Raw genomic sequence first — 18,711 nt, forward strand, 5'->3', positions numbered from 1 at the left:
TGTGAAGCTGGGTAACGGAGAGCTTGATCAAGGGCATCCCCGTGCGCTCAGCGTAGCCTTGTTCCGCCCTGTTGTGCGGTGCTTGGACAGGCCACAGTCGGGAGACAGGCCGGACAAGAGGCCACCATCGTCACAGAAGACGAGTGACCAATTCCCCGGCATGAATTTCGCCATTGAGCATGCCCGTCGGCAACTATGTTGGCTACCGACTTATTTGAATTGAAGCAAGTACAGAGACTCAAAAACATTGCGTGTTGGAACTTGGTGGTAATGAATTGTGGAGGTGAGCGCGAGCGGCGTGGTTTCCTATTCGTCCACTGCTCAATGTCAGCCGCCTGAACTGACCATGAACCAAGGCTCGAAGCTGACCGCAAGGCGTCTCGTTCACGCGCATATGAATACCTTTGAAACTCGTGCCCATTGAAAAGACGAATATAAATAATACCCCAGCCTTACAAAGGCCTGCATTGATCTTCAACACGCGGGCCTGATGATCACGGTCGACACAACTGTTTTTTTTTCTCTTTTGCCTCATTCACGCAGCAAGTTGAGACCAAACCTCAGCTCATCGGCCCGCCACGCTCTCACGAGTCACGACTCGCCATGGAGCGTGGTCTACAGACCTCCATGTGGGCGGCGGGAATGCCCTCATCACGCCGGACATACGACCTAGCCCGGCACGACACAAGGTCCAGGTCGTTGCCACCGCCCATGTCCGGCTTCGCGGCGCCCTCAGCAACGTCGACATCAACGCCCGGCTCACACACCACCACTACCACCACCACCATCACCCCCTTCCTCCCGGCGACACAAGCACCCGCAGCAGCAAACGCGGGCTGTCCCTCCCGTGTCAAATCCTTCCGCCGCTTCGAGCAGGCCTGCCGGCGGGTGCGCTGGAAATGCATCGACCTCGGGAACTCGTACAGCCGTGCCCTGGACCCCGCCGACTGCCACTTTACTGCGGCTGACGCCGAGATGAACTTCAAGGTTGATTTCCACGAGTTCTACGCGTGGATCGAGCAGGCTATTGTGCTTTTGCTCCGGATCTTTGGGGTGTCTGTGAAAGGGGGCAGCTCGTGGTGGGATGGGACACGGCCCGCCGGCAACTCATCGCATGCGTACCATCACAATGTGCTGAAGGCGCTCGAGGAGGAGGAAAATCCGCTGTACGGCATACTGGGGAGCGGAGACGTCCACAAGGCGCTTTGGGAGGCGAAGAAGCTGCGCAATAGGTGGAAGGATGCGTCCGAGGACAAGGAGACGCCGCCTCTGAAGATGTATAATTTGCACTGGATTGTTGCCGAGATACTCGAGGGGCTGGAAAAGGCATATCTTTTGGCCAAGGAAGAGGTTGGGGATGATTTGCAGAACAGCAATGACGACGGGATGGCTGTCGAGAATGGCCGGGACTGGGAGTGGATGGTTGAGAGCATGGATTGGGAGGCGTGAGGGTATTGGATACATATACCGAGTAATTCATAGACGAGGAGACGGGTGGTATTGGGGCCGCTGTGATTTTTTATTGGGCTGGTGGTTAACGATCCACTGCATGCAGATTTATTCACTGACACTCCGATCTAGTTGTACATTAGACGGCGTGTGCAAGATCAGCTTGGACGCCCGAGGATAATATCAGACGCCCGGTCTGCGACGGCGTAAACCGTCGCCGTTAAATGTCCACTAAACTGCATTGGCAGCACGGACGCATCCACCACTCTCACATTTTTTGTCCCGTACACCTTCAGCTTGGAGTCGACTACGCCGCCGAGTTCCTTGGACATCATGGACGCGGTCCCGATGGCATGGGAGTTGGAACTGCTCGAGTCTGCGAGGAACTTGTTCCACTGCTCATCCGTGGCCCCCGGTGGCAGTACCGTTGCGTTGGGATCAAATTGGCCCGTGATTATTTCCTTCACAGGTGAGGTGGCCCAGAATTCGACGCCTATTTTGCCCGACTCAACCTGGGTGGCAAGGTCAAAGTCTATGGAGAAGTATCTGGGGTCAATGACGGGGTTGTTAATGTCGTCGATGGAGCTCATGTGAACGCTTCCTCTACCAAAGGGCATGAGGTCCCAGTATGAAGTACCGATCTTGTCTCCCTGGGCGGCGGAAAGGATCTCGGCAAGTGTGGCATGTGTATTGAAGATGGCATTGTACTGAATCTCCAAGACGCGCTCCAGGGCGGAAGCATTTAAGCCGCCGTGGCTGGCCTGCGCGAGCTGCCGAGCCCATGGGCCAAGTTTTGCCCGGGTATCATTTGCGACCTTGTCGATGGTACTGCCGTAAATATCTGCCGCGGTTACAAATGTACTGTATGGAGTGTAGCCTTTGACTGTGGCATTGGTGGTGTAGAAGAAGGAGCTGAGTGCTTGGTCGATCATGTTCTCTCCGACGGCTGGTAAATCAACCACTACCTTGACGCCTTTCTGCTTGAGCAGGTTAGGGTTCCCGATGCCGGAATGCTCTAGAACAAGAGGTGTTCGCAATGCTCCTGCTGAGATGATGACTTCTTTCCTGGCTTTGGCAATCCTCCTTTTCCCGTCAGGGCCAAGATATTCCACGCCGGCGGCCTCGGCTCCCGATGCTGCATTCGTATCCTTCCAAAGCAATTTGGATACTGTACCATTGAGGTGTTTGAGGTTTTGGCGGCTTATAATGGGCCAGTAGAATGCAGTGGCAGAATCCCATCGTTTATTCTCCTTTGGGTCCATAGTTTGTGGCCAAACGCTGAATCATTTGGTTGTTCCTCCGTTGACATCTCTGTTCACATCCTCTTTCATGACGGCCCAGGAATCTCTGAGCGTATCGTACAGTGGACCATTTTCAAGGGCTGGGTTGAAGGCTACATGCAGCTCGCCGCTGGTTCCGTGATACCGAGGTTCAATCGACGCCCCGACTTGAATTTGCGCCGGTGCCGGTGGGAATATCGTTTCAACCTTTTTGTAGTACTTGAACATTGCGGCCCAATTCCAACCGGGATTTCCCAACTGCTCCCATGCATCAAACTGAGCCTTGTGCCCGCGAATATATGTCATGCCTTCCTTTCATGTCAATAAATATGCCACAAAAAAACAGGACACAACGACTCGGCCCAGACTCACCATTGATCAAGCTTGTGCCTCCTATGCCCTTTCCCGCATCAAATGTAATTACACGATTGCTGGCATTGGCTTGTGGAACTGTTTTGTAGGCCCAATCTGTTGAAGTCCCCAGATTGTTCAGCCATATCATCGGGTTTGTGACATTCGGGTTGCTTCGCTGGTCGGCACCTGGATCGATGACAGCCACTGAGATGTTGGGATACCGGGACAATCTGTTTGCCACCACGTTGCCAGCAGTACCTGCACCCACGATCACGTAGTCAAAGTCTGTCGTCGCACAAGCTGGCGGCAATGCCAAAGCCGCCAGCACAGCTGATCCTAGGATCAATTTGTTCATCTTTAAAATTCTGCTCAGTACCCTGTACTTTGGTTCCCTCCAGAGTTGGTGAGCAGGAAAAGCGGCAGCACGTGCGTCGCGAGCGCTACATAAATACTTTCCTGCATACTATTGAGGTCATGACATACTACCGTCCCAAGTCGCTGAGAGCATGACAGCCTCGTTAGCAGCACACTCGATGCTCATGATGGGCCCGTCGGATGTAAGACGCGGGGCATCTGGGGTTGAGCAAGGAATCACGACCGGATGGATGACGGAGAGTGTCAGCATTATCCATGCTAGTGGACTCAACGTCAGCCAAGGTGCTGGACATTGTTCGGTGTGTTGTTTGCTGCCGCCACTCGAATAAGATGGAGCTGCGGGAAGAGAGGCTGCATAACAATGCACAAGTCAATGATTTTGTCCCGTAATATTTGTGAAAGTCAAGAGGCTCGGCCTCTGCTTCTGAGGTTGTATTTGTGTCTGCTTGCTTGTAGCCCAACTTAGATATCTTGGATGGGCCTCAGGCCTGTTTGTTGTCTGCGAAACAGCGGACGGTTTTTCGGTTTTTCAATGTCCATGTCAAAGTTGACAGTTCAGTCGGCTTCGTGACAGGGGCCAGGCGTCTGGGGTGAAGCTCAGGACATCTGGAGGCCCACCAGACGTTGGCCGTTTGAGTTTAGCCGTTCGGGCCATTGTGTCGACTCCCGATGTCGAGTCGATGCCCCCACAACGTCCACAAACCCCAAGTCGTGGTCAACTTCCACTCTTCACAGACGGCTTCGCATCCATTGATAACCCCAATTGGGATGGCCTATCTTTCACATGCACTACGCTCTTGAGGTTCGACTCTGTTGCTAGAAAATATCCCATAATCAGCTCGTTTGAGCTTCCAACACTTCCCCCGTCAGTCACATGGCCGCCTCGGCTGCGGCTCCTTTACGGCGAAGTGCCAGGAACGTGAAGAAGGAAGCTGCCGTGGAAACCAAGATACGTTCCGGCGACAAACAGGCTGCATCGCATGCAATTAAGCGCAGTGCTTCACCAAACCTACCAAAGAGGCCCAACGCCAAAAAGGTCAAGGCTGAGCCTGTGTCGCCTTCAGCCAAGCACATCTCAACAATCAGCGCTCGGGATTTGGGTAGTATCAAGACGGAGACGGCCAAAGCGGACATTCTCAAAGAGCGCAAACTCAAGTCCTTCTCTGCTTTTTCGAAAAAATCCCCGTACCCAGACTTTGCACGCCCAACCGCGGAAGAATGCAGGGCTGCTCACAAGATTCTGGCCAAACGCCACGGCGAGCGGCTTCGCCCAGAAGAAGTTGTCGCCCCGACCAATGCCGCCGGCTGCGGAGATTCGCCGTCGGTCCTAGATGCCCTGGTGCGCACAATTCTGTCACAGAACACAAGCAACAAGAACAGCACCCGGGCCAAACTGAGCATGGATGAAGAATACGGCGGTAGCGATAAGTGGGAAGAGATTGCCAATGGTGGCCAAGCGAGGCTGGAGAAGTCGATTCAAACCGGTGGCTTGGCCGCCACCAAGAGCAAAGTCATCATTGGCATTCTGCAGCACACAAAGGCAAAATACGGCGTCTACTCGCTTGACCACTTGTTTGAGGCGTCGGACGAGGATGCCATGAAGGAGATGATTTCCTTTCAGGGGGTAGGGCCAAAAACGGCAAGCTGCGTATTGCTGTTCTGCTTGCAGCGCCCAAGCTTTGCTGTCGACACCCACGTCCACCGCATTACCGGGCTCCTTGGCTGGCGACCAGCTGCTGCTGGCAGAGAAGAAACGCAGGCCCATTTGGATGCGGTTGTCCCCGATGAAGAGAAATACCCTCTGCATGTACTGTTTGTGACCCACGGCAGACAATGCGAAGAGTGCAAGGCTGGTGGGGGCAATGCGAAGACCTGTGAGCTACGGAGAGTCTTTAAAAACGGCCGCTTTACTCCTCCGAGGAAGACCATTAAAGATGAGGATGATGGCAACATCAAGAAAGAGGAGGATTAGAACTGGGGGGGTTGCGGGGTATTCTTGCATTAATAATTTTGGTTTCCTTGAAAGATAAGCATTGCTGATCGAGGGGACTAGACAGCCTGGGGATTATGTCTTTGGGTCATCATGTACAACACAACAGAATATGGTGATAGCTTTCATCATTTCATTCAGTCCACCAGACCGGAACCTGTTCAATCTGAGTGATGGGAGAGTAAGATGAAGGCAATGCTTGTCTACAATAGCCTGTTCCTACCTTCACGATTCGTCGATGGGCCCAAACAGACTAACCAACAGGCTAGCTATTGGGATCTCCACCGTCTAGAGCTATTGATTATAGATTGCAAGCACCGTGGCTCTATATCCTGCTCGATGGATCAAGTAGTTTTATTTCATCTCCTGGCCTCGCTTGGAATCGAGACGCTCCCACTTCACCATCCTCTAGGGGCCCAAGACTTGGTCTATGGTAGGTTGCTTTGCAATCAAATAACTTGGAATATTGCATCTTATAGCAATGACAGCTCTATTGGCGATACACAACGGAGGTATGAAAAACTCATATTAGCCTGATGATTGAATTTTGAATCAATAGAGGCTTCTGTCCGCCTAATAAACTTCTGGCGCCGCGTACAAGCAATTGCTACAACGGGGCACTTGGCAATGCGGGCAAAAATAGTCCAGAGCAACCGAGAACCAGCCACCATTGCAGGAGCACTATTGCATATTATTATCTGATCTCGAGTGTTGAAGTAGACGGTGATACGCACGCATTGCCAAGCCCTGTTTGCTTTGGCCTGGTAATGAGAGGATGCCCTTGGCATTTGCTTTTTAGACGGAATTGATTTGCTGTCATCAGTTTGGAGCATTCCGTGTCTCCCTCTACGTTCAGTTGTACATAGCTCGGCTTGATCGTCCAGCTCGTCGGCTTGGTCCAGGCCGTTATCAACTGTCACCTCGTCATTATCGTCTACATTGTTATCGTCGTCCACCTCGCTACTATCAACCACCTTGTCATCACCCATCTCGTCATAGTCGTCTGAATCTTCCCTGTCGCCGGTTTTGGGAAGAGCAAAGAGAGCCAGGTCGACTAGGTGCTTCCCTACATGTTGCCGATACTCTTTCATCGAGTCCAAAGTCTCCCTACACAACGGGCATTCGGTCTTTGCGTCTAATGGTTTCATTGGCTCATTTCTTGCGATACTAGCATTCAGGTCTCCGGTGCTTACGATATCCGAGTGTGTCTCTTGCACGTGTCGCATAAGGGACGCTTCAGAGGACCAATATCCTTGGCATGAGGCTGGGCATCTCCAGATCTTCCAATGTTTTTGGAGCACGTGGTCCATTCATTCGTGACGCGTGCTGTACTCTTTATCTGCAGTGAGGCAGTTTTCTAACAGGCACATATAAGGGCGAAGGTCGCTCATAACATGTTGCCTGACAAGCTTCATTAGCGATACATTTCTTTGGACTAGCCTCCACTGCGCAAAGGGAAGAGGCGGGACTCGGAGTTTCTCGGACTCTGGTGCGGTCGTGGCGTATGATGTTTGAGAGTTTCCAGTCTCCGAGTGGTCGTCCTCGTCTAGTTCGCCAAACAATGGCTCCGAGTTCCCGGGGTCCTTCATAGCCAAAGGCACCGAAGATGCAACTGTGCTCTTTTCTCCCGCCTCGGTGCAGCCTTGGTCGAGCTCAAGGCCTTGAGACAACTTGGCATGGTGCGACTCGCGGTACTTGAAGTACCGCCGCCTCCTGGATATTGCTTTACCTAGCCGTCTAACCAGGTCTTTATTTGCATCCTTGTACTTGGCCTCCACGTGTCGAACATCGAAATCGCTAAAGTAACTATCTTCTGCGTATTCAGTCGACATGAAGTGGTCATGCGGCGCTGGATTCCGTATCGACGTGGAAAGCCGCAGCAAGGAGTTGATAATATCGGCAATATCCACGGACAACTGAGCCAGTTCTGAGTCGAACTCAAACTTTTCATCCCCAAGTATTTCTTTCAACTCGGCGTCATTGTCGCAGCTGTCTATGACCTCCTCGTCCCATGGTGTCGCCTTTCCGCTCCATGTGGCTTCAACTAAGCAGCTTTAGAATGTGTTTTTTTTTTTCATTTTGCCATTAGATGGGCATACCTTCATCGATTGATGAAGTCAGTTCATCAAGAAGCCTCGCTACTTGCTGTCTGAGAGGAGACGCGTCCCGAAGACGATGGTCCAGTGAACCAAGTCCAGTGCGGTGGGCACCGATATTTCCAGACCATAACTTGAACCTCGCAAGCTCGTCGCTGACCGCCGCGATGATGCTCTCCTTTCGCTCATCTAGCTGCATGTCGCGGCAGGCCGAAGCAATGCCTCTAAAGCCGCCTAAACACTGTGCTACTCGGTCTGCAATCCGGCTTGGCGCCAAATGTATTTCACCCGCTTCTCCTGCGCTGTTTTTATGGTCGAGTTGTTTTGAGGGACCGAGATGGACATTGAGGAGGAAAGAGCGGCCGGCTGTGACTCCATTCACTGCGCATAAGGACTCTCCGCGTCGAATCATGTCCTACGTCGAGCTCACGCTTGCTTTGTACGATGAGCAGTACCCCTCAGTTGTACGACCGATGGGGAGTCTGTTCCTTCTTTAAATCTTGTTCAGCCCCATCGCGGTTCGCTAATGTGAGGCACATCTGTACTCTCAGAGCCGTCCTGTCAAGCTTAATCATCTCGCCATATCCGGGTTCGAGGTTGTCGGAGTGCTTCTTGGAACAATTCCACTCGTTAATTCCGCCGTAGAGCACTATGAGCGCGTCGCCTGCACTGTCCAAATACTGCGGCGGCGAGCTAAGGTAATGCACGCGTTGGCCCGGTCCCTAAGGACCGAACAGAGGATTCTCGAAAACACCTGAGAAACACTTTCAGGGGGGATCGTGCCTGCGGATTGCGTTAAACCGCTACTGGCAGAACCTTTTGGCCCTCTTTGGCGAGCCGACAAAATCAGCCTAGAGGTCGAACGACGACTCGACTATACCACAGAAGACCTCAAGGATCTCGTGGAAAGCATCAAGGAGGCCCTGCAGGAACTGAGGGTAAAACTGGATCTAGGTTCGGACGTGGAGGTCGGTTCATGTTGTTCTTAGAACAACATGTACGGGAATATCGTGACCTTCCAGCGAGTTTACTAAAAACCGTCATAGGTCAAGGAGGGGAGCGTCGTTGGAAAGCGTGCTCTGCTTAAAATTGCCGCGATTTCGGTAAACATCTCCCAGCACGAAGACGCGGTCAATCAGATAGCAGATGCGAATAGAAAATTGGAGATGCTCCTGGCAGGCAACCTCCGTAACGAAACCCTCCGGAAACGAACTTTTGAAGGCAAGCTATCCGGTCTCTTGAAAAATGTGACATGGAGTATATACAACGTTCTGTGACTGAGTCTACCTTGGAGCTGTGCGCAATCACACAGCGTTTACCTAGGGCTCCCTATCCTACCGCTCATATATAAAGACCAAGACGTGGAAAAGACTGTCAGGAAACTGGACTTTCATGTTACCTTTGCGAACGAGCCGCGGCGTTTTAGGGACCAGAGTCACACTACTTGGGCCTGGGAGGAGGTGCTTCTGCGGATCTTGAATGGCCACGGGAGAATAAGAGGAAGCAGCCTGTGCATGTCGGTCCAACCCCAAAGGCAAAAAGATTGAATCTTTCTAAAAGAAAAATTGGATTCGCGGAAGACGCAACCCCCTCCTTGCAACATCTCACCTTGCAGGCCGGTAACCAGCGGGAAGGAGAGCTGATTCGGCCCGAGGATAATTTAGCAGAATTTCCTCAGCTTTCCAATCTTTGCGAATCCTTCAGCATGAAACCGCAGAGTGCAATTTACGGTTGCATTGCAGACGCATCTGCCAACCCGCCATCCAAATTCGGGGTCTACTACCCAACATCCTCGGATAACAGCGACACTTGCCTGACTGTGTCACTTCGCAGTCTACTTGACCAAAGCTCTATCGAGGCACCGTATAGCAGCCGTCGTTGCGGCTAGCCTGCTTCATTTACACGGCACGTCTTGGATACCCTCCAAGCTCGCCTGTAAAGATGTGTACTTTATCTGACGACATGGGAAAGTGGACTACGAACAGGTTTTTGTGACCGCGAAACCGGAGAACAGCTCAGCTGTTTACGATGACGGCTGGGACGGTTCAGCCAGCTACGATGGTAACCCGTCCCTGCACGCTTTAGGCGTGTTACTGATGGAGGTCATGCTGTGGAAGTCAATCTACGACTTCTGGGATGATGTCAAGTCCAAATACTCCCACACCCCGGCCCATGTGTTTCTCAACATACGGTCAGACAATGGCTTCAGGGCACCTCAAGTGTCCTGGAGCGTATTGGATTCTCCGGCGGTCAGGCTTACAGAGACGCCGTTGAGCACTGCATCAAATGCGACTTAAGGTGCGACTTTGAGTCCCTTGACAATGAGGAGTTTCACGATGCAGTCTACCACTGTGTGGTCGCGTCGCTGCAGGACGCCGCCCGGATCGCAACAGTTCCGATGATCTCTGGAAAAGGCAGGTTCGCTTGCACGGCTTGAAGGAGATGCGAATCTGGGAATGACATTTGTTTTCTGGCGAGCGGTCAGGGAGAAGCACACATGATGGCACGAGCCCAGTGGTGGCTGCTGTTGAAATTTTACAAGGCCTATGCTTGGTTCTGTTTGTGGGAGTACATTAGGACATCTTTTTTCTCGCATGCCAAGGGTACATCAGTGAGTTTGGGAGTGATTGTTGTGTTCGTCCATGCGAGTGGCTGGGAAGCCCGTGGAAATGACTGATGTGAGCCAGGAGGAGAGCTTGATTCTCCATTCCCAGCCCCCGGGGTATCTATCCGGAAGGGGCGCGTTTTAATCAGTTCAACTGGCAGGTACCTTTCAGTCGCTCGATCAACGGCCTATAGTTGGAGGCAATACGTATTGGATCACGTCAAGTCACTCAACAGCACCGTGTCTAGGGCAGTAGTTGCCAACATCTCATACCGTCACACGTTATTTGACAAGTTGCACAAACTAAGTAAACTAAAAAGAAAAGAAAAGAAAAGAGGAGAGAAGAAATCCAGAGGCTACAGGATGTGTTGGGTCCAGTTATTGAACTATGGTCCTTATATGATCAGGAGCAACACGTACATACATACACATCCTGTACTAATGTCCGCGGAACTCGTCCGGTTTACACTCCGGCATCATTCTGAAAGCACCAATCTGCACTCTTTTCGACGCAAGTACCACCTGCCGATTTTGGTTTATCTGCCCAGTTGCTCATATTTCCGTACCATTTGTCCCAGTTCCGGCAAACACGCTTGGCCTCGACAATGGCAGGGCTCTTGTCCGGCCACATGGCGAAGGCGCCTTTCTGGTCCTCCATTATTTGCATTCCCAAGCCCCTGGAAATATGGAAGGCAATGTGGCAGTGTACAAGCCACGGCCCGGGGTTATCGGCTCTGAACGCGATAACCACATAGCCAGTGGTATCTAAAAGAACGACATCGCGGCGAGGAGGGTTGTCGAGTTTCAAGCTCATATTCTTTGGATTCCACGTCTTGTTTTCAGCTTGTTCAAGAATGGCAAAGTCATGGCCATGCAAGTGGATCTGGGATGCGGTCAGCGCTCCATTCATCATGTGCTGGGCACGCCTTACATACCGGGTGAGCGCCGGTTGTACGGTTCTGAAGGCTATACCAGACCAGGTAGATCTATCAAGTTTGGTTGGTTAGTTGCTTATTTGGGAGGGAAGCTGTTTTATGCGTCTTCTTACCCATTCACTGTTGGCGTAATTCTCAGGCTGAACCCGCCAGAGTTTTGGCCACGTCTTGGTATCTTGAGGATTGAGATGGAAAAACGTTGGATCGGAGTAGTTGATACGGATGGATGCTGGTTTGACAGCGTTATCCATGGTGAAACCTGCGACGGGAGAGTCTGTACCGATGAGATCTGGATCGAAATAGACATCAAACTCTTCACCATAGCGCGGGACCACTTCATCGAGAGGCCCGTTGCTTGGAGCTTTGACAGTCCATGGCACGATTGGTACCAAATTATTATATGGTTCATCAGAACACCTCAGCGGAATGCCGGGCCATTTCTTGGTGGAAGGATCAACAGTGCTGGATTTATTATAACGCAGGATGGCAACTTCGGAATAATTTGAACAAGCCGGGACCTTTCTACCAAAGCAGTTTGCAATCTCGGTACGGATCCAATAATTCCCGTTCTTGTCGAGCGGACTAGATGTGTCGCGCGGGCTTGCTTCGACGACTACATCGTAACGCTGGCCGATTCCAACTAGGATGGACGTCGTTGTGTAGGGTTGGATGGGGACAAAGTCGGCGCTGACCACTTGAAGGAGATGGTTATCGATGCTGACGACAAAGGTAGTGTCGAACGACGTGTTGATGACACGCAAAAGATACCTCTTGCACCCTTGCCCTGCGCGGGGGGGTTCAAAGACGATGCTCCTTGCGGGCAGGATGGCGGTTACATTTTTCGTTTGGCCACAGGTGTACTTGGTGATATTTCCACGGCCGTTAAGCAAAATGTCTTGGCCGCCGTCGCTGCCGCCCGCCACCACTTTATACGCAGAATTGTGATACCAGTCAGTCAGTATCAGGGGCGGACTGACGGGTTCGTCCCAGCTGGTCGAAGACGGACCGTGGATGGTCAGCGGCCCGACAGCGCCATCGGCATATTGCACAGAGTAGTGACTGTGGTACCAAGAGCTTCCGTACTGCGTCAGAGTGAAGTTGTATACGAAGTAGTCGGCGGGCGCAGTCGGGCATTGCGTGACGCCATTCACGCCATCCATCTGGGTGGTGTTTAACTGGCGGATACCCTAATGAAAGAGGCCTGGTAAGTTTTGAACCCTGTATAGTCAACTATTCCTACTTACGTGCCAGTGTACCGAGGTGCCATTCTGCTTCATGCTATTGGTGACGTTTACGATTAACCTTTTTGCAAACTTGTCAGCGCCGGTTCCCCAAGTCTCAACCACTCGCCCAACGAGTCAACGACCACATACCGATCTCCCCAGCATGCTTCAATCCATGGCCCAGGATACTGGTTATCAAACAGCTTGGCTAGCGAAAAGTTCAATCCATCTGCCGCGGTCCAGCTGTCGACAAGATTGATTTTGTAGTGGCGTTCTACTCCTGTCGGCCATGTGTCCTCGTAGTTGCTGTTGATATCAAGACGCTTCCCGTCGGACTTGCGCCGGAGCCAGCAACTGCGGTCTAGTGGACTGGAACAGGGCTCCCACCCTGTCATATGCGGATACGCGCATCGAAGAGTCGAATCTTTTGAGCTACCTGGCGGCGTAAAGCTGGGGTAATCTAATGCTTGGTTGACAGGAGTTACAGGACTGAGAGGCACCTGTGGTTGGGGCGTGTGACCACTCCACGGCAAAATTGAAAGGGAGACGATGGTGACAAAGGATGTCACCATCTCCAAAACGCGCTCTATCAAGGCCATTGTGGACTCAACAAGACGGGTTGATGGGGTCAAACTCGTTGAGAGTTGAAGTTGGAGAGAAGGGCATCCCGCTGACCCTGTGCTTTAAATATCTTGATCACTAGGATCCTGGCCACTGACCTCATACGTACAGGCAAACTCGACCAGTGGCCTTGTATATTTTTATTTACGACCTGTCATCTCGACCGCGAGTGTCCCAAGCACGGAGTTCTACGTGGACGTGCACGAACCGACGAGGTTATAGTTTGACCGTCAAGGACATGGAGTCTGATAGACTCCCGATTGATCCGGGCCCAAGACATTCAAGACATTTACCTAGAGCCTGGCTTCTATTTGCTGTAGGTAGCTTTTAAATGCTTTCTCCAATGTCGTCATCTGGAATGTCCACAACACGTCTCGTTTGCCTTTGATGGCTTGCGCCCCATCACGGATGCGTTGGGAGGCGGCGACACGAACTCCAGGTTGCATTGACGCCTCGAAATTAACATCTCGGATGGCGGCGAATAGATTTGCGGTATAAAGTATTTCCCTACATGTTTAGCCTTTGAGATGTTGTACATCCAAGCAAGGCCCAACTAATCATTACAAGTTACCAGCTCGACGCAGAGTTGCAGCATCTTCAGCCCCACGTACACAGAGTTTGCTTCTGCAACAAGATCAAGTTGTGATGGCAGCGCCTGATGGCACCTGTCATACACAAATTAAATAAAATAAACAGCCAATAAAAGTTCAGTTCACTTCTACCATCGACGAGAAATAAAAGACCTCACCAGGGTGCAGAACTTTGGGAGACAAGCACGCAGGCATGGTCATGGCAAAATTGAACCTCTACCAGGCCTGCATACTTTACAACATGTGGGACAATCCAAGTAACTAAATTTAACCCTTGCTTTACTTTTTTAAAGGGAACAAGAAGCTCCAAGAGCATCCTGGCCATCTGCTGGCGTAACTGGGTTATGCGTACCTGCTGAATCATCATGAGAACAACTTGGAAGAGGCAGAAAAATATTGCTAAATCATTTTCTCACAGGCTAAGAAAATGGCCTTATTTCCCGAACACACCTGCGTTATTGCCACAGTCCACCTGCTGATTGAAATGTATAAAAACCAGGGCTGGGACACAAACATTGGGCAAGACGAGTTTCCAGGGGCTGCTTATACCCTTACGGCAAAGTACGGCAAACTGAATAGCTGTGACCAGCCTCGAGGGACCGCCCTTCCGGAACGGATGGCATATAAGGGTCGAGAGGCCATTGCAGAATGCCCGCGGCCACTACTGGCTGTGGTTTTTGTCGTCGTCGTCGTCATTCTCTTGGTTACTATAGGTCAAAAAGTGTCGCGGAGAGATGATGGAAACTGGCGAGCATCGCATGACGGCGCAGCTTGTCTTCCACGGCTTCACCAATTGGTCATTATTCGGCGCCATGTTCTCAAATTCGGTCTTGAGAGGGTTGTCGTCCCAATCGGCCATAAATGCACCATCTTCCTGCTGTGCCGTCCAAGTACCAATTATCGTCGATGACTGGAGTCTCAAGCCCAAAAAGATTCTCCACATCATCAAGAGTATGTGGCTGAAGAGGACGTTTGCGTTGGACTGCCTCTTGCCCGTCGTTGACGGATCGCCAAAAGGAATCCTCGTCTGCTTCTTGAACAATGAGCTGTTGCTCAGGCATCGTGATAACTGTATATTGAATGTGAGTCATCCAAAAGCTTTGTGAACTTGAAGCGCAATGCGGATGAACGACTTGGCACAGCCTTCGTTAAAAGTATATGTGTACTACATTTTGAGTGGCCTGCTTCAAGTCAGACTTAATCGGATTCGGGTCAGATTCTTAGTTCGCTGTTAAACAATGTTTGCCACACAGGAAAAACATTGCATGGACTATGTGAAGAGACGAAATCTCACAAAGCCTTTTCTCTTCCTCTCTTCCCCACCCACGCAGCAACAACAGCGATAACATCATGATTAATAACACGACACACAAACAAATAAGCAAACAATGACCTTTTCGTTTTATTATTTGGTAAATGATAACACCTTTTCGTAATGGCCCCTCAGGGGTAGAACAACAGTCGCAGAGGCGGAAGGCGCGTTGCTGACTGCTAATAGCTGCCGATATCGAAAGTGGATGGAGCTGTGGACGGCACTTTTAAGTGAATTACACAATGCTAGTCTATTATAAATGATACACCTTATCAAATCAGGTAGCTTCAGATTATAAACGTCGCTTGATCCGCCTCAAGTTCATAGATTGGCCAGCCTCAACTGATGGTAGTCATCCCAGCAGAGGCCCCGGCCGGTTGCGTCAGCGTATGCAAACGGCGGGCCTTGGACGTCGGCCGAGATGACCATGACTCTGTGCTCATTCGTGCTTCTCTCAGAAGCCACATGATGTGCTTGAAGCCCAAATCTGGGCAATCCAAAACCTGAAGCAGCTTCGACACGAGCCGGAATGACATGGCGCGGCGGCGTCGCCGAGGCGGCCTACGGAGTCGGGACGGGCACCCTGTCTGGGCGGCGGGCCAACGGTGGCCAATGATATCCAACATTTGGCATGCCGCAATCCTAAATAGGAAAGCGGCAGCGCACCCACTTGTCAACCTCGTCAACACCATCGTGAGACACGAGCTTGACCCAGGAAGCCGAAACCCAATCCTTCCAGACCGCTCGTATATTGCAGTCGCCAAGATGCCAGGTTTTTTATAAGAACAGGTAGAGTCAAAGGACCCGTGGCCAAGGGATCTGTTTGTATGGCCGATACCTCTTCACAGAGGTCACTTGCGGCTGGACCCGTGGGGGCCATGAGTTTTGCCGCATCGTAGTCGCAAATCAGGTTGGAAGCACAATATTTTGTGTGAAACAGATGGCGCATCCCAAGGCGCCGGTGTCTGCAATCCGTCCACGCTCACAGAGGCAGGGAACGAATAAGCTGTTCAATCGTTGCCAGGCACAACAAGGTCAACAGCGAGCATGTAGAGAATTTCATAGTACTTACTCGATGGCCAACAATGGCAAACGAGAGGGATTTCCGCTCCCATCATGTGGCTCAGGCCACGTCCGGTGCAAGTTTCCTGATTCAAATGGCTTTGAATCATCAAGACGTAAAGACTTGAATGACTTAAACTACTTAGTAAGCAAGTCATTTAATGTCGACCATGTGATTCGTAACCAGCTGGCGCGTTCTCCTAAACAAGTTCCACTTTTTAGCCATCTGGGATCTGTAAGACAAGTGTTATTATTGTTTTCCAACGCTAACGGGATGAGTTGATTCTCCTTTAGGAAGCCGGATATTGAGGCAGCGCTGGAATATTCGGACAATGGTAAACGTAGCTTCCGTGAGAGTAAAGTCCACTGCTTAGATGTATTTCCGCCACCTAATAAGTTTTCAAAATTATGTACCCGAAAAACGTACTTCCCAGCCAAATTCGCGGTCCACCGCTAAGCGGTAAATATCTACGGTTTTGAGCGGTCTTGTCCTTAAAGAGAGACAGGTTCTCATGCTATCTCTCTCTGGGCGGAAGCACTTGGCATCCATGCCATATAGGTCTGGACGGCGATAAAGCGTATACACACTAAAAGCCACGGGTGAACCTTTCGGTATTAAGACAGGGGATTTCCTGTCGGGTCCATCACCCACTGGGAGAATAGTAACTGTTCTCAATCGCCGTCCTGGTGTTCATTGGCACTAAAGGGTACAAGCGAAGCGCTGGCTTGACTATTAGCATTTATACACATCTTTTAAAGCTGCCTAATATTACTCTCTTTTAGCGTATTTTACAGATAGTGGATGTTTCGCAAGTGCGTTCTGTTTAATGGGCCATTCTCATGTTGAGAAATTTCCATTCGTACCGTGTCCATTGCTCCAGGATGCCTAACAAGCAAGGAGTCATGCATGGACATTAGTATACATTACATTGAACGAGGCGTCATGAATAAACTGACGAGGCCTAGGAGAGCAGGCAAGTGGTAGTATCACAGCCAGCAGCTAGAATATTAATAATTTGTCCCCGAACTGCTGGTTCTGTCAGGACAGGCTTTCGCAACAGCTTTAAGAAGACGTATCTTGTGTTGGTTGGTTCATCTGATGAGATGCTCGCAGAAATGTTTTGGTCAATAACCTGGTCAGCGAATTCATGCACTTTACAACAGGCATCGCGGAACTCGGAGCCCCCAACAAGCCATAAAGGTCCAGAAGACGGTATCTCTTAATAAGATATTTCTGCGAAAGGTCAAATGCTGTCGCAAAAGTCTGTTCTTGGCTATTATCTGTTAACCTCAGACCGTAAATAGACTCCCCAAAGAGAAATGCAGTTATTACATCCAGTATGATGAGAGATAAAAGTGGCTGAAGGTCAACTACACCGCCATTTCAAGGCAATTCACTCAACAAGTCGTCCATAGGCTCTGCAAAAACTGCAAGATCTTAATATTTCGATGTACTAGCTCTGGACGGAGTAGGTCTCGTGAGAGCTTCCGGCCTCGCCTTCCTGGGTAAAGATGCCATCGCCAAACATCGGAAAGGTGATTGCTCTCCTAGGACCAGAGGACCCGTCTAGCTTTTACTTATTAAATATTACTTATCTCTAGGTTATATGTTTTTTTCGGCTAATAACTTCAAGATAAACTTACCCTTAAAGTTGCTGGAGAATATTATCTCCAAATTCGCTGGATCAACAGTGCCAAACGCCAGGCTGCGTAGAAATAGTTGCTGCAAGGTATATCCAGTTTGACGCAAGTGAAAGAGAAATAGCTCCATAAGCCGAAACTCGGAATCTGCACCGAATATCTGCTCAAGGCGATCTCTGAAGTATTGGCGGAGGGAGACACCCATGAGCGGCGGCCAGCTCCTTCAGTATCTTCTGATGGTTTAGCAAGGTACAAAATTAGGCACACTTTTCAACGGTATCTGCTTAAATCTGACCTTTTGCTTTCGTTTTTGCGCCGACACATCTGTTGATAGACAGCCAAGCTGATGAGGAATAAAGGTAGCGGGTACAGCATGTTAAGTCTGGAGTTGGAATGGGATGACAGCTTGAAACTCGCGAAACAATGACATGTTGACCGATTTCGGGAAATCTGGGATGTATTTATTTGGTGGTCCACTGATTCGCCACAACCAGGCCTATTGGTAAACTCTTGCCGTCCGGATCAGTCTGCCGACATGAGGCAAACTGCACATGCTGTAAGATGAGTGTGGGCGGTGAGTGGTGGTTTAACAACCAGCATGAGCCTCAATTCCGCAAGCTTGATGAAAAGAATAATGCAAGCATCACTCTTTCCTCCCAATACCTTGGTTTCAGACATTTCGGGTGACGGTTTGCGGCCGGCTTTGACGAAAGTCTGCCGAGGAGACACTCCAGTGGTCAAGTAAACTTCTCCAAGAAGGGCCCGACGTGATATAATGGGATGTTGGAAGATGCTGAAATGCTGTTCAAAGACGTCAAAAAATCTCGCATCCTGACGTACAACTATCCCCTCGCGGCGCCACTATCTTGAAGGACATGCTCAGACAGAATATTACGACACGCCAACACCTAGGTGGCCGAGAGGGTTGTTGACGGAAAAGTCTGAATAACCCGTGAAACGAACATTTCGTAGGCTGCTTTTCTGAAAACAAGGCAAAACTAGCCTCGGAGTCACATGGGATTCTGTGGGTTTCTTGCCTCGAACAGTTGCCCCTAGCCCTCTCCTTTGCCTCTCCGCGTCCGAAAAACAAAAGCATTAACACCTTTCAGTGATTTTGTCCAGCCAACGTGGTTTGGGTCATAGGTAGGACGGCTCCAATCATAGACACTGCTGACCAT

At 50.6% G+C, this 18,711-nt stretch overlaps 9 protein-coding genes across 9 annotated transcripts; 3 read left to right on the forward strand and 6 right to left on the reverse strand.

Moving 5' to 3' along the window:
* Positions 1-603: 603 nt before the first annotated feature.
* Positions 604-1,449, forward strand: G6M90_00g045500 (uncharacterized protein; the record flags this gene model as incomplete). Its single annotated transcript, XM_066130386.1, has 1 exon — positions 604-1,449. One exon carries the CDS (start codon positions 604-606, stop codon positions 1,447-1,449), a length of 846 nt encoding a protein of 281 aa, XP_065986619.1.
* Positions 1,450-1,607: 158 nt separating this feature from the next.
* GOX_1 (Glucose oxidase) lies at positions 1,608-2,711 on the reverse strand (the record flags this gene model as incomplete). Its single annotated transcript, XM_066130387.1, has 1 exon — positions 1,608-2,711. One exon carries the CDS (start codon positions 2,709-2,711, stop codon positions 1,608-1,610), a length of 1,104 nt encoding a protein of 367 aa, XP_065986377.1.
* Positions 2,712-2,732: 21 nt separating this feature from the next.
* alkJ (Alcohol dehydrogenase) lies at positions 2,733-3,438 on the reverse strand (the record flags this gene model as incomplete). The annotated part of the gene is made up of 2 exons (XM_066130388.1): positions 2,733-3,037; positions 3,102-3,438. 2 exons carry the CDS (start codon positions 3,436-3,438, stop codon positions 2,733-2,735), a joined length of 642 nt encoding a protein of 213 aa, XP_065986263.1.
* An 894-nt stretch (positions 3,439-4,332) lies between these two features.
* G6M90_00g045530 (uncharacterized protein) lies at positions 4,333-5,430 on the forward strand (the record flags this gene model as incomplete). Its single annotated transcript, XM_066130389.1, has 1 exon — positions 4,333-5,430. The coding sequence occupies one exon, from the start codon at positions 4,333-4,335 to the stop codon at positions 5,428-5,430; it is 1,098 nt and encodes a 365-aa protein (XP_065986352.1).
* A 491-nt stretch (positions 5,431-5,921) lies between these two features.
* G6M90_00g045540 (uncharacterized protein) lies at positions 5,922-6,596 on the reverse strand (the record flags this gene model as incomplete). The annotated part of the gene is made up of 1 exon (XM_066130390.1): positions 5,922-6,596. The coding sequence occupies one exon, from the start codon at positions 6,594-6,596 to the stop codon at positions 5,922-5,924; it is 675 nt and encodes a 224-aa protein (XP_065986183.1).
* Positions 6,597-6,758: 162 nt separating this feature from the next.
* G6M90_00g045550 (uncharacterized protein) lies at positions 6,759-7,743 on the reverse strand (the record flags this gene model as incomplete). The annotated part of the gene is made up of 2 exons (XM_066130391.1): positions 6,759-7,492; positions 7,548-7,743. The coding sequence occupies 2 exons, from the start codon at positions 7,741-7,743 to the stop codon at positions 6,759-6,761; spliced, it is 930 nt and encodes a 309-aa protein (XP_065986488.1).
* Positions 7,744-8,195: 452 nt separating this feature from the next.
* On the forward strand, positions 8,196-9,841 carry G6M90_00g045560 (uncharacterized protein; the record flags this gene model as incomplete). The annotated part of the gene is made up of 4 exons (XM_066130392.1): positions 8,196-8,242; positions 8,395-8,512; positions 8,591-8,801; positions 9,516-9,841. The coding sequence occupies 4 exons, from the start codon at positions 8,196-8,198 to the stop codon at positions 9,839-9,841; spliced, it is 702 nt and encodes a 233-aa protein (XP_065986538.1).
* Positions 9,842-10,612: 771 nt separating this feature from the next.
* Positions 10,613-12,906, reverse strand: LAC1 (Laccase; the record flags this gene model as incomplete). The annotated part of the gene is made up of 5 exons (XM_066130393.1): positions 10,613-11,032; positions 11,085-11,135; positions 11,198-12,271; positions 12,329-12,386; positions 12,458-12,906. 5 exons carry the CDS (start codon positions 12,904-12,906, stop codon positions 10,613-10,615), a joined length of 2,052 nt encoding a protein of 683 aa, XP_065986302.1.
* Positions 12,907-14,179: 1,273 nt separating this feature from the next.
* G6M90_00g045580 (uncharacterized protein) lies at positions 14,180-17,738 on the reverse strand (the record flags this gene model as incomplete). Its single annotated transcript, XM_066130394.1, has 3 exons — positions 14,180-14,587; positions 14,688-14,737; positions 17,537-17,738. The coding sequence occupies 3 exons, from the start codon at positions 17,736-17,738 to the stop codon at positions 14,180-14,182; spliced, it is 660 nt and encodes a 219-aa protein (XP_065986615.1).
* Positions 17,739-18,711: the final 973 nt, after the last annotated feature.

Source organism: Metarhizium brunneum, chromosome 2 (genome assembly GCF_013426205.1).
Source record: "Metarhizium brunneum chromosome 2, complete sequence".
Taxonomy (NCBI): domain Eukaryota; kingdom Fungi; phylum Ascomycota; class Sordariomycetes; order Hypocreales; family Clavicipitaceae; genus Metarhizium; species Metarhizium brunneum.